Genomic DNA, 14,867 nt, shown 5'->3' with positions numbered 1-14,867 from the left:
GCACAGAAGCTGAGCTGTTACTTTCCCTGTGGTGTCTGTCTGCAGAGCCGAGCTTTTGTGTCACCTGTGGTCTGTGCTACAGATATTGCAGGACTGTTCTGCTGGCCTCTAATCTTTTGTAAAAGATAGGTCTTCTATACACAGGAGTATACTAAATTTTTTGGTGTTTTCTTGCAACAGTTGAACATTCAAAGCTGTGACTAAAAAAACGGGCTTGATATTTTTCTAGTAGGTGAGTTTAAAAAAAAATCCCTGCTATTTTAAATTCAGTTTTGATCCAGAGTTGCTGCATGGTGCATATAATCGTCTAAGCAGGAGACATGCTGTTCTTCAAGGGAATTTAAAAATAATTTGACTGATCCCCTACCCTAGGGAAATACCTTAAAAATCCCCATCTCAGACTAGACAGAGAGGGGCTGAAAAGGGAACTCTAGTGAATGAGTTGCAATATCCAGTGACATCCTCATTAAAAACACCTGGTATTGTGACAGTCTGAGTGGTAGGAGACCTTCCAGTGTAACTTCCTTCACATTCACTCTAATAGGAGCTGCAGCAGTTTTAGCACTCAAAGCTGAGTGGATTTTTGCCTCTGAAAGACAGATTTAATGAGAGAGACCAATTTGCCAAACACAGTGCTACCAGAGAGCACTGATCTAGCTGCTTCTGTGCTTTCATGTGATCCATTCTAAGCTTCTTAAAACCAGGTCACTTTTTATCTGTCTGTCCAAGTGGGATTTTAGGAACCAAATTCTCAATACCAAATGATCTCTTTCTTGGATTAATTCTTTTTCTCCTCATTCTGAACTTCCTTAGAGTTGTGATGTGGGGTTTAAACTGAGTCTGCCGGTGAAGCCTGAGGGTACTTAGCACTTCGTAGAATACGAGGAGAATGTCAGTTTAAAAAACAAGGCTAAACAACATGAGTGTTAGGTCTTAAAGGATTGATACATTCGTTCACTGTCTTGTAATGCTTTTTATAGTGGTTTGCTTTTGGTTTTCTTTTGCTTGCTTATTTTGTTTTTTAAAGTGGTTATTTGGTCAGATAAATTTTTGTGAAGTTCTTCTGGTCACTGGTCAGCCAGACTGGAAAAAAAAATCATTGGTCTTTCATTGTGTTTGGTGCGCTGGCTAGCTATATACAGACACGAACGGGACGGAACTTGCTTTGGAATGTGTCTAGAGCTATTTATTCTTCAGCATCAACTTCATACATGATTTTTTACATATAGGATGTGAGCAGATCTCACTCTAGCTAGCATACTATAGAAATTTGCTGTTACAATCTACTAAATACTCGTCTTAGCTAATTACACAGAGCAAAAGCATATTGACAGAGACTTTAACTAATTAACATAAACACATGTAGCTTGAGTTAAAACAATGCTTGCTTGTTCATTTATAAGAAGTCAATGCATAAAACTCTATTCATAAAATCTAACTTTGCTATGGATACTTTCTGAAACTTAGAAAGCTATTCCAAAACACTAGACACAAGTCTATTGTTCTATTCTTCACGTCTTCTTGCAGCTAACAAGATGCATCGGCAATATTAATAATTCTGTCATAACTGAGGCCTGTCTGTTTTCTCACAAACTTGAAACTCTCTAACTTTATGGATTCCTACATTTGGATCACTCCTGATTTCCTTGTTTTTCCCTTCTCTCTTAGAATTAGTTTCTTTTACAGTCAGTGCCCTTTTTTATGATATCAGGATAGATTTTGCTGGGTTTGATTACAGGAAGGAATGTAGGCCATAAATAGACGGTATATATACTGCTAACACCAGGAATACTGAAATAGCTCATCTCAGAAGACAGGGAAAACCTAGCCAGCTGGCCAAGTGCCAGGAGGTTGCAGGGTTGACAGTTACATGTCAAGCCTGAAAGGGAGATTAATGATAGGCTGTGCTCCAAAAAATAGCATGTTGAGCCCCAGGAGATATTCTGCAGGAGCAAATTCAGGAAGAGCCATGTCCTGATGCCTCAGTGCAGTTTTGCCTTTCTCTTGACTCCTCTGTCCCCACAAGGTTGTGGCATTCCCATGTGGTTTGTCTCTGTGATCCACATGGACTGGGCTAGCTGCCTCCTGTGCCTTGATGGAAGGTATTCAGGAGGGGTTTGTCTACACAAGTCTGTTTGAAGGAAACCCTTCTTGTTGCACAGTCAGCCTTTTCTGTACAGCCAGTTAACGGCAAGGGCACTGATAATTTTTGCAGAAGATGGTGGTAGTTCTGTGTTTCTTCTTTTGCAGGAGCAGAATTGTCCATACCTGCCACTCGGGAGGTTATAGCCACAAGTTACAGCTATTCTTTGGTGGTAAGGATGTCACCACCCAACTAAAGAAACTTGATTAAATAATACAGTTTGTACATGGCATGCCTGACACTGCTCATGGAGGTTTCCAGACTTTTTGTATGGACAACCTGTGCTGCTGTTCTCAAGATCAAAGAGCAGAATGGGGCCAGAATTCTGCCTCTGAATCGCTGTGGCACTGCACAGCAGACAAGTGGCTTCCAAAAGCCCTGCTCTGCTAGAGTGTCACCCACTGTTAAAACTGTGAAATACAGTCAAGTTTCATATAAAGAGTTTTTTATTACCTAGAATACTTTTACAATTGTGATGTGAAACAGGTTAAAGCAGAAAACCTGTAGGCCAGAATTCTGCCACTCCTGAAAGAAATTGTCCTTTTCCCAAATGGAGGAAAAACAGAGTGTAAGGTGTGGGGTTTGGATTTTTCAGTTTGCGTGGGGATGGGGTGTCCTTCCACAAAGATTTTTTTCTTCCAAGGTATAAAATAATATAATTAGGGGGAATATTTGGTGCTAACACAGAGTGGTTTGGTGGGAGAATACTGAAGGATTTTCTTATTTGTCACTTGGTCTCTTCCCTAATAACAGTATCAGGATTTGGCCATTAGCTGTATGCACACATACAGTGTTTGTCAGGGGTTTCACTCTATTTAGCTTCAGAGAATAATACAATTACATATTTATTATTTTTAGTTTCTGTCAACAATGGAAAGGGCTCTTTTCTTCAAACATGAGTAAGCCAAAAAGAGTTAACAAAGGCGTTATGGAAGTAGTAAATTCTCCCTCTGTTCCAGTTACAAACTGCGTCAGCCAATAAGTTTGCAGCACACACAGTAAGAAGCATCCCTGGTTCAGAGAAGTGACAGAGAGAGCCAGAGACTCTGAGGGAAAGCCAGGCTTTCTGCCTCACCCTGGAGCAGGTTTGTCTGCCTGCAACGTGGCTGCAGCACAGAGATGTAAAGTGACTTTCAAAATTTCTTCAGTGTGTCTCAAGGCAGAGAGCAGTGTCCCAGAGCATGGGTCAGTCACCTTGGCCTCTGTAGGAGCAGATGAGTGCCTCTGTGCCGCTCAAGTTCCTATTTAATGAAACCATCACCAGCTGCTTTTTCTTTGCACTTGGGTCATGCCTCTGACCTCTCTTCCTCTTGCTCACGAAGGAGATTGTGGGGTTTAGAGGGCAGCTCCACCTGGCAAATGCCACATGCCCTCTGCTAGTGTGGCACGTTAGGTGACTGTCTAGCTAAGCTTCAGGCAGTGAGCTACTGGTCTGATTCACTCCCCCTCAATCTGGTGCATCTGTCCTGGCAGTCGGTGTCTCCCGTGTCCATCAGTTGGGTGTGCTGCAGGCTGGGAGCAGGGGAGGTGAGCGCTGCCACTGCCTGAGCTGTCTCAGCTCTCGTGCCCAGCTCACCACCCTCAGGCTTGCAGCTGCAGGATCAGCACTTGCTGATCAACTCCTGGCTTTCAAGGTTAAAAGAGAAAGGTAAAGAAGAAAAAATTGGTGTGCTGCTTTAAAGGTAAGTGGTTGCTTGTGTATTTAGGGTAAGTACTTCTGTGTCTGTGCTGCCAGAGTTAAACTGGTGAAATGGTACAGGTCATGGTGTCATTCAGTGAAGCTGTTATGTAAAGGTTTTAATTACTTTCTTCATCTGTCTGCTCAGGAACACCACGCGTCTGGCAAAATTTTGAGAAGGCTCAAGGCGTTAAAGAAAGCTCATCTAAATAAAGGAGGGTTAACGTGACATTGCAGTTACTTAATCCTGTATTGTCCTGCCATGTGACTGCAGGGATACTGAGGCGCAGCATTTCTTTTGCCTGGTGCACAGATTATGCTTTTCCTGTCATCTTCCAGAATCAGTTGCTTTGTTGAACACACCATGGGAAAGAAACAGAAGGGCTGCGTACTTTTTACAGCAAGGCTTCCACACACAGTGATATTTCCAAGGTACAGTGACAAGCTCACAGGCTGAAGAATGAATCAAAGGCAATCCCTACAGTCAGCTTTTGGACTTTTACCAGAATCAAGGAGAACTACGCTCTTAAGGTCAGCTATTCAAAATTAGCTAGAAGTATCTGGACTTATTTGGAGCAGTTAATCAGCTTTCTGTTTGACCTTTATCTATCAAGTTAGTTCTCAAAGGATCAAGCTAAAATCTGAATATTCGTGTCAAATATTTTGCATGTGTCAAAGGTACTGCATAGACAGCGAGCACCTTGCCACTTTCTTGCACAAAGTTTGCAGTTTTAATTGCAAAGCCTCTTTTACCTTGCAGCTGAAGATCCTCACACACTAACTCTGTTAGTGAGGAATGGATGTTTTAGCTCTGATTTTGAACAGGACATGCAATACGTAGATGTGCCAGATTTGTTTTTGAACAAATTTCCAAACTAATCTTTGGACTTTCTGTAAGCTGCTATTTTTTTTTTCTTTTGCTGCATTTGTCACAGTGTCCATAATGTGCAGGGCTTGCATATTCATACAGAATTACTCCATTTAAACTTCTCAGGACATATTGTTAAATGGGGAAGTGATCACCCTATAGACTATGACAACAGGATATGTGAATGAAGGAAGTCTTGGAAAATACCGCTGTTCCAGGTGGCATCACGAGGACAGCAGAGACGATGATGGGCACCCAGAGTGCCACGAAGGAGATGAAGAGGGCAAACAGCACAGGCTGACCCCATTTGAGAAATTGATGCAGGATATGTCTCATAATGAAAAGGTGGTGAAAGAATTAACACTGGGAAAGAGAATTGCTTTCTATCGAGTCAGAGGAGAAATAGGAAGTGGGAATTTCTCACAAGTGAAGCTTGGAATTCATTCCCTAACCAAAGGTAGGCACCATTGCATGCTGAGTGACCTATATAAATGGCTTCCTATGGGAAGAAAGAGGCTGCATGAACCTTAAATACACATATAGAGTTTATGTGTGTGTGTCTGTGTGTGTATGTGTGTGTATTTTTAACATTTTTGAGTTAATCTATAGACAGGGTCACACATAAATCTTCAGGGTTGGATTCTGCTTTAAAGAAACTAGAAACACTTTCTCTGCATGGCAGTTATTACAGGTGGAGTTCGTCACTGCACTTCATGGAGTTAACACATCCTGTGGCTCAGATATTCCACACTTTGACATGTGGTATTGGGCCTCCCCTCCTGTAACCTTCCCTGTCCATCCACCCTCTTCCCTGCCCCTGCTCCTGGCCTGCAGGGATACAGGTGATGAATGCCCAGGATAGCAGGTTAGGTATGCTCCTGCCTGCAGCCAGAGGCAGCAAGGCTTCCTTTGTTTCATCACAAATTTTACTAGTATGGACAAAATATTTTATTTGGCCATGGTAATTTTGGTGAGAAATGCTATGCCCACTTAACTGACTCATTTGCTGATGCCCTTTACTGTAAAAAGCTAGGATGGGAGCTTTTTACAGTAAAGCTGTGTAGGAGAAACTAGCTATAGGTGTGGGAGGAGTGGGTGCAGGGGAACAAGCTCTGGTATCACCAAACTGGTGTTTGTGTTGAATTGTCAGTTTTATTGTTTTAATTATACAAAGCACCCTATCTACTGCTTCTAGGAAGGACTGGAAGGGCTAGGTAACTGCAGTGGACGCTTCAGTCATAGGTATAACTAAGAACTTGTCATCAGCTGTCCTATTTTGTCTTCTGCCTTTGTCTGACAGTAATAGAAATTGTTTTCTGTCAGGGTGACTAGTTTTCTTTGTATCTTTGTACACTACTATCTTGCTTTTTTTCTAAGAGTCTTTGCTTTTCAGTTTGATTGACTCTCCTTCCCTTCATCATCTTACAGGTGAGAGAACGAGATATGCCCCAAAACTGTGTTATCTATTGTTATTTTCTTTCAGCCCAGATCTGAGAGGGGTGAAAGGTCACAATTACCCCTCAGGGGCAGTGGTTGTTACACTGGGAATCTAAGTGGAGAACCAATGGTACTTAATTTTTCACATTTAAGCCTGCCAACACCCAAGGGTTGCTTTAACTGGGTTTTGAGTTTTTGGTTATTCTTGTTTCAGAAAAGCATCTCTTTTCTACTTGGTTCACAAATTGTTTCCTCTTCTGTGATATTTCTTTTTCTTCCTGAGGTAACTGTTTTGTGCTTACTGTTGGAAAAAATGCTGCGCCTCTACTGGGAACACAAGGAATGCTAATGAATGGCAGTTGGAAATTTGATCTGTATTAACCCTTTGCTGAAGTTACGTGGGAAACAGGTTCCTTTAGTATCTAAATGGAGCTGATTGAAAAATTTTGAACTTCAGTGAATACAGTAAGCTAAATACCAAAACCAAAACTGTACTTTTTGTTTTTCTGGAAGAGGTTATTTTTCAACAGAAATCTCTCAAATTATTTTTGTTTGCTTATAACTTTTTCGTTTAAAAGGGAGTTGATTTATTGATGTTAACTTTGCAACTGTAATGAGGAAGAAAGAATGAAAGATAAGTATTTTCTGACTCATTCTGCCTATGAGTTTATCTGTGCCAATAAAATACACGGAGATGGACAGAAAAACAGGAATGTGCACACAGGCATTCATGTATACACACTCACCACCACCAAAGTTTATTTTTTTATGGTAGATACACAGTGTTGTGTTGGCAATGAAATTATGTTCCTACACAGTGTTAATGAGTGCAAGGCTTTTTTTTTTTTAAATCTGATTATATAAATAAAAGGCTTCATCATTAATGGTGGTCTGGTCTCTGTGGAAGAGGGTGGTGTATGTGTCAGAGGGCTGTTCAGCTCTTCAGTTACTGCCAGTTTTAATATGGTCTCTCTCCTGTATCATCCTGTATCAAAAGAGGAAACCGTTTTGTTTTTTACTAAGATGAGCCTTTGTAAAAATTACATATATATGTTTTTCTGTTGCCCTTGTGATCTGTTGTAGCAGGACACATGATTTCTAGAGGGAGGGAGAGAGAGAGAGAGAGAGAGGAAATAACTTCAGGATCATACTGGATGATGAGCCTTGTTTCCCTCACAAGGGCTGTCTTGCTGGTTTAGAAAACAGAAAAATCTTTGGTGCTATGATGTGGACACCATGTCCCATGGCTTGGACAGGTGCACTCTTCACTGGATAAAAAGCTGGCTGGCTAGCTGGGAACAGGGAGTGGTGCTGAATGGAGTTGTATCCATCCGGGGCTTGTCACCAGCAGAGTTCCACAGGGCTCCGTATTGGGAACAGCCCTGATTAATGTCGCTCAGCTTGCAGGTGCCAGCACACTAGGTGGGAGTGTTGATCTGCTGGAGGGCAGGAAGGCTCTGCAGGGGGATCTGGACAGGCTGCATCATGGGCTGAGGCCAGTGGTGTGAGGTTCAACAAGGCCCAGTGCCAGGTCCTGCCCTTGGGTCACAACAGCCCCAGGCAGTGCCACAGGCTGGGGCAGAGTGGCTGCGAAGGACCTGGGGGTGCTGGTGACAGCAGCTGAACATGAGCCAGGCTGTGCCCAGGTGGCCAAGAAGGCCAATGGCATCCTGGCCTGGATCAGCAATGGTGTGGCCAGCAGGGCCAGGGCAGGGATTGTCCCCCTGTGCTGGGCACTGCCGAGACCACACCTCAAATCCTGTGTTTTATTTGGACTCTTCACTACAAGAGAGATTTTGAGGTGTTAGTGAGTCCAGAGAAGGGCAGTGGAGCTGGGGCAGGGTCTGGAGCACAAGTGCTGTGAGGAGCAGCTGAGGGAGCTGGGGGTGTTTATCCTGGAGAAAAGGAGGCTCAGGGGGGACCTTATCACTCTCTACCACTGCCTGACAGTGGCAGGGGTGTTGGCCTCTTCTCTCCCAGGTAGCAAGGGACAGAGTAAGAGGAAATGGCCTCAAATTGTACCAGGAGAGGTGTCACTCACCTGCAAGCTAAGTGACATTAATCAGGGCTGTCCCCAATACTGAGCCCTGTGGAACTCTGCTGGTGACAAGCCTCAGGTGGATATAACTCCATTCAGCACCACTCCCTGTTCCCAGCTATTCCAATTGTACCTTGTTGAACCAGGCAAGGTTGATGTTTAGGTTGGACATTAGGAAAAATTTCTATACCACAGGGGTGTTCAGGCCTTGGAATGAATCCCTGTAGATACTTAAAAGATGTGTAGGTGTGCCATTTAGGGACAATGTTTAGTGGTGGGCCTGACAGGTTGGACTTCATGATCTTAGAGGTCTTTTCTCATTTATGTTTCTATGTATGTTGTGTTATTCAGGGGCTTTGCCCACTATATTAAGCTGAATTTTGGTGGAGATTTTCTCCAGAAATTCATGGCGTGTTCTTGCTAAGGACTGTTAAATTCCTAAGCCCTATATAACTTTTATTTTACATGCCTTCCATCTGACAAAGGAAGTGTGAGAGCACAGCTGAATAGAAACGATTACAGGCATACAAAATTTATAGCTGGTAAGAAGTCTGTCTAATGTGACACAAATTGCAAAAGCAGGAATGTCCAGGCACCCAGTTTGCCCTTTTTTTAAAGCAATTTTAACTTGGTTTTGTTTGTATATTTTTTCCTTCTGCCATTACATCATACACCATTTCTTCCTGAAATTGGTATTTCCCTACTTTTTCCTAAGGTTTACTAAGGTTTCATCTAGCAGTTTTCAAACCTCATACACTGCATATAGTCAATCAAAATCTCTTCCAACTCTTTTTGTAATTAATATAAGCTGCCTGCTAAAAATTACCTGTTCAGCCCAGCTGCTAAGCAAGAATAATAGATGTAAACCAAGCATTCTTTGGAAGCAGAAGGGAAGAGTTTAGAAAAGAAAAGGGAGGTGTCAGGTTTCTTTGCATGGAATGCATTTGCAACTGCAACGATGTAGATTTAAAGGAGTTTGGTCCTGATTTATGATCGTGTTTGAATAAGATCAAGCTCTACAGTTCAAAATCTTTTTTTCCTTTCCTCTTTCCTTTTAAAATGTAGCAGGAAAACTTACCAGGAGGAAAAGTAGAGCAAAAGGACAGGGGGAAAAATTAACCTAGAAGATTTTATTTTAAAGCCCAAATGTCCCCACCTTGCATGGTTAAGATTGTAAGTGTTGTAAGCATTTAGTTGTGCAAATATAACCTACTGCAAGCTGATGCTCTTTCCACTGGGTTTAGGAGATCAATGTGCTATGAGGGTCTTTCACTAGGTCAGCAGTCACTGTCAGTAGCTGCATTTCCTCCTGGTTCACCCAGCTCCACACCACGCAGGAGGTACCTGCTTCCCTGAGGGGCTCTCCCTCAGCTCCAAGAGAAGCAGTGTGACCAGGATAACTGCCCTGTACTCAGCACAGACTCCTAAAACAGGCGTGTCAAGGGATAATCCAGCACCTTCCACCACAAGAATCACATGTGCTTCAAGCATCTGCTGCACTTCAGTAGGGAGATCAATTGATATATGTATCACACTAAAAAATGTAAATATACCAAACATGGAGTTTTCTTCATCTGTACAGAAACATGCATAAGTATCCTTAACATTCCTTCATATATGTTGAAATACTAAACTTGAGTTAAAACTTGATAATATTCAGTAAAAACTTGAATGGTTTTACGCCTGAACATGTGTAAAAATGTAATAGCCTTCTCTCTCTTTTCTTACAGCAACAAGTGAACAATACCTTTTTTTCTAAATTATTCCCATTTACTAGAAACCAAGGTGAATTTTTTCAGAAAGATTTATTAAAAGTGATTAATTATTAAGAAATCTGTGATTGTTTGACTAAGATAGTCTTGAGGGGAAAAAACCAAAACTGAACAACCAAGAATTCCTTCTTCCCGGGAATAAATAGTTGTTTTTATTGCTGTGATCCATTTTAATTTTGCTGTCCTGACAAGTTGTACAAAGCCACCGTAAACCTGTTTTAACCAGACTAATCCTTCAAATGCCGGCTGTGTTCAGAAGAGTAAAGACAAAAGCTGTAACCTACAGACTAAAACAGGAACATGAGGGCAACTGTGATTACCTATTCACATTGCTCTGAGCTACCCTGATGATATGATGCTGCTGCAGATATATTTAAGTGTTTTGTGGCCTTCGGCTTCTCTGTGTAGGCTTCCAGGGACATGTAGTACTTAACAGCAGCTTTGCATTATCAGAACAGTATGTGCCAGCTAGATTTGCTGTCTTACAGGATCCCTGTGACTTACTTGACTTCACTGCTCAGAATAAAATAGCCAAAGCCTGTAAATTCCCCACAAATTTGTCTGCCTGGTTGGAAACAAAGCACACAAATTTCACACCTCCATTAGTCTCCAAGTACCTGGTTCATCTGAGGAGCTCTGAGCAAACAACAAAAGCCCAGACTTTCTCTACCAGCAGTGAACACCAAAAGCAGATGCTGTACCTTCAGACACGTATAAGCCTGTCACAGCAGAGCACACCAAGGCAGCAGATGATTTGATCAGCCCTTGGAATACTCTACCAGCCTTCAGTTACCCCAGCACTGAGTAGGATGTTGTAGACAGAAAGGGGCAGGGGTTGTGTGAAAGATCGCAGGGCTTAGTAGGCCCCTGCAGCTTAGTTTATACTGATGAGGTGAAATTTTATTGCACTTCTACAACCAAGCCTCATTGTATGTAAATGGTATTTTTGCATTTTGTACCTGTTGCATTAACAACGCGGAAAAAATGTTTTTCTTCTCAGAGAAAGTTGCAATTAAGATTTTGGACAAGACAAAGCTAGACCGGAAGACTCAACGTTTGCTGTCCCGTGAGATATCCAGCATGGAAAAGCTGCACCACCCAAATATCATCAGGCTGTATGAAGTGGTGGAGACACTCTCAAAACTGCACCTGGTGATGGAGTATGCAGGAGGTGGGGAGCTCTTCACTAAAATCAGTACAGAAGGAAAGCTGCTAGAAACAGAGTGTAAAATAATCTTTTCCCAGATTGTGTCTGCTGTGAAGCACATGGTAAGTTGCTCTTACACAGGCATGCTGCCTCTCACTACTCTGAGCTCTTTTTGTGGATATTTTTGAATTTCAACAGTAGATTTACTGTTACCCGAAATTTCAGGCCCACATTATTAAAAAGCAAAACAGCTAACAGCTACAGAAGAGCTGTTTAAGGTATCTGAGGGTTTTCACATCCACCTCAAGTTACTGCCTCTCTGTTGACAGCTTTTAGGAGGAGACTGGTGGGTGGAATCACCCTTCTAGCACCAGTGCTCTGTTTGCTTTAATGTGCTGTGGGCATTCAATGAACAAAGCTTCGTTTCTTCCCTCCCTGTTTCAAAACATAGGATCAGTCGCTCTTCCGCTTCCAGAGAGGCTGGTTAGGTGTTGCAAACATCCGGCTTGCTGATTAATGAATGTGTGAATCTGTCACTTAAAGACAGTCAATTCCTGCTCCTCACTTCGATGCAAGTCTGTGAGGTTAACACCCAACAAGCCACTTCTTGCCTGGTCTTCAGTATATACATTTAGGATGATGCTATTTGTGTAGAGCCGAAAACATCTTGTCAAGGCAGAAACGGAGCAATTAACTACTTCGGTACATCTCTAAACCTTGCAGAGTAATTACAGCTACTTAAAAAAAATGAAAACACGGAGAACTGTTCTACAAGTCTGAGAAGCAACATTCGTTAAAATTGGCTCAGGGTGCCCTCCGGTGGCTCCTGTCCTCCTTGCCACATAACAGCTTCTGGCGAAGTCAGAAACAAGGGTGATCCCAGGTCAGACGTCTGGAGATTGCATCGCACGCTACTCCTGGCTTATATAAACAGCATGCATTTCTTATTTATTTTGACGAAATGATTGTATGTGCTTTAAGTGGTGGATTAGCTTCAACGTTTAATCCATAGGACAGGCACCCTGCAGCTATAGGAATTGAATTTGCATTTCAAAATTGCACCACATTTATTTCTTAGGATTAAACATAGGCTATCAAGCTGGCCAACCTCTTCATTTGTACACAGAAACTTCTGCACATTTCACTTTTGCTAAGCCATCACATCCAGGCTACATAAATCCTTTCTCCTTGCTGCCAGCCCACAAGGACAGAGGATCCCTGGCTGTTACTAATGTAAGTTGAAATAGGATGCCAAAGAGTTTCTTTATTGCTTCTGGATACTGTATGATGTTATTCCAAAGGATAAGGCAGAGAGTGCTTATCCATTCCTTCTAGTTATTCCAACGATGAAGCTAAACTCTTACTTAATCAAAGCAGGTATGTCATCACTAAGCAGAGCAAATTCAGTTTGAGTCCTTAGCTACTACTTGCATTTCCAACAGGAAGAAAGTAGGAATTATGGTGCATGTATTATAGATTTGTAAAACTAGAACACCACTAAACTTGGCTGTCCAGGAACATGAAGTACTCTGAAGCCCAGCTCTGTGGTCCTTTTCTCCTGCCACCACCAGTTCCTCATGGGACATTAGATCACAGAATGTAATGATGGCAAATTTCTTACTTTATCTGTGATAATGTTCAATCGGTGAATTAAATGTTTAAATCTGTAAGTTGCATCTAGTAACTGCAAAAACAAGTGCTGTGAACCCTAAAAAAGTACAGATTTTGCACACGAATCTATCTAGTCTTGTAGGATTAGTCACGCTGCCCTCACACATTTGCTTCATGAAAATAGTTGCTAATAGTTAAGAAGTTGAGAGTGCTGTGTTTAAAAATCCCAGCATCCTTCTCCTCCCCCTACTCAAATGGTTTTCTATCCTTGGAGAATTAAGTTAAATTTGATTAATAATTTTAATTTTAATAATTGCAATGCTAGTTTCAGAATTTGCCCAAGATAACTCCCTTTCTCCTTCAGGCTAATAAATGAATTAGAGGTAGCCATTGAGAACTTTCCTGGGAACAAACCAATACCAACTTTTTCTCTTCTTCCACAGCATGACAACAATATCATTCACCGAGACCTGAAAGCAGAAAACGTCTTCTATGCCAGTAACACCTGTGTTAAGGTGGGAGACTTTGGATTCAGCACAATAAGTAAAAGAGATGAAACTTTAAAAACCTTCTGTGGCTCTCCTCCTTATGCTGCTCCTGAACTCTTCCGAGATGAAAACTATATTGGCATCTATGTAGACATCTGGGCACTGGGAATCCTCTTATACTTCATGATGACAGGCAGCATGCCATTCCGGGCAGATACAGTAGGCAAACTGAAAAAGTGCATTCTTGAAGGGACATACACTTTGCCTCCCTGCCTCTCAGAAAATTGCCAGAAACTGATAAAAGGAGTCCTTCAGCCAGTACCAACCAAGAGATACTCTGTCAAACTGATTATGAACAGTGAATGGATGCAAGGAATACAGTTCCCCAGACCTTTACAGACATTTAAACTGGATCCGAAATATTTATCAGACATCAGTACACTAAAAGAAGAAGAAATTGAAGTGAAAAATATTCTGGAAGACCTGGGAATCACAGAACAGCACATTCAGAACAACCGGGGAAGAGATGCGCGCAGCTCCATAACGGGGGTCTACAGAATTGTGTTGCACAGAGTACAGAAGAAAAGGGCACTTGAATCTGTTCCTATCATGTCCCAGCCAGATCCAAAAGAAGACAACTCGAGGAACGGAATCACTCCTTACAGTGGCTTTAAGCACACATCCAAGCTGTGTTCTATTTTATAAAATTGCACTGCAGGCTTTATGCTCAGCACATTTGACAAAGGGGATTATTCACTTATCCTTAAGCTTTAGTGTTATGTTTTTTTGTAATTTTTGAATAAACCAAAAATGCCTCATTTTCTTTGCATTTCTCAATTAACAGTGAAGCACTCAAAAACAGAGCTCTTGTGCATTTGTTTGACCCTTCTTCCATATACTTGGTATAGCCAGTACAAGAACCCAGTGACTGAAAAGATCATGAGGGGATCTTTTAAATTAACAGCATGCTACTGCTCTTAACCCATTTGGGAAGATTCTCTGCACAGGCATCTAACTGCTAACTTCTGAAAGCTGTACCTAAGCTCAACACAACTTCACTGCAAACTGGGACAGTTGCAGAGAACTAAATTTAAGCAGAGACCAGACTAATCTAATCAATTGCAAATTCTTTTGAACTTCCTCATCAAATTTAACAAGTTAATTTTTAAAAAGCATTTTATTTTCTTTCAAGAAACATCAAAGCTGTTGTTGGCTGCAGTTCCCAACTTGTCAGGATTCCAGAAGACAAATCAGGATTCAGTACTTTAACCGTGTATTTGTGGGTGCCTGACTGGTTGGGCTATCAATTACCCTTCTGACACCTGCCACTGCTTGCATGATTCTGCCACTCTGGAACTGCTTGGACTCCACCTGCATTCCAATAAAGAAAGATTTAAGCATACTCCAAAATCCACGTAGTTTTAAGTTCTTGCCTTAGCCCTAGTTACCAGTAGCTGAATGCAAGCAGCAGCAAAATCTGCTTATATTCACCGAGCATTACAGGCTTGTCCTCACTCCTGCCATCCTGCTTTGGCAACCAAAGCTCACACAAAGCTGATTGTGACACTTCATCACTGCAAGTTAAAAGCTGGACAGTCTGATAACTTCAGTTGTTCTGAGCTTCACCAAAATGCAGAAGCTCTGATTTTCAGCTTTAGTTGTTTATTCTATGCTTAGTTCTTCAA

At 41.8% G+C, this 14,867-nt stretch overlaps 1 protein-coding gene across 1 annotated transcript; it reads left to right on the top strand.

The window, feature by feature from the left end:
* Positions 1-4,737: 4,737 nt before the first annotated feature.
* NIM1K (NIM1 serine/threonine protein kinase) lies at positions 4,738-13,887 on the top strand. The gene is made up of 3 exons (XM_030969064.1): positions 4,738-5,146; positions 10,937-11,205; positions 13,138-13,887. Exons 1-3 carry the CDS (start codon positions 4,855-4,857, stop codon positions 13,885-13,887), a joined length of 1,311 nt encoding a protein of 436 aa, XP_030824924.1. The 5' UTR covers positions 4,738-4,854.
* The last annotated feature ends 980 nt before the right edge of the window (positions 13,888-14,867 follow it).

The sequence above is a fragment of the Camarhynchus parvulus genome, chromosome Z, assembly GCF_901933205.1.
Source record: "Camarhynchus parvulus chromosome Z, STF_HiC, whole genome shotgun sequence".
Lineage (NCBI taxonomy): Eukaryota > Metazoa > Chordata > Aves > Passeriformes > Thraupidae > Camarhynchus > Camarhynchus parvulus.
This window is presented reverse-complemented; position numbering and strand designations above follow the sequence as displayed.

Coding starts and splice junctions, on each gene's coding strand:
- NIM1K (XM_030969064.1), top strand. CDS start 4,855: ATGACAACAGGATATGTGAATGAAGGAAGTCTTGGAAAATACCGCTGT. Junction 5,147..10,936: donor AATTCATTCCCTAACCAAAG/GTAGGCACCATT, acceptor TTTTCTTCTCAG/AGAAAGTTGCAATTAAGATT. Junction 11,206..13,137: donor TGTCTGCTGTGAAGCACATG/GTAAGTTGCTCT, acceptor CTTCTTCCACAG/CATGACAACAATATCATTCA.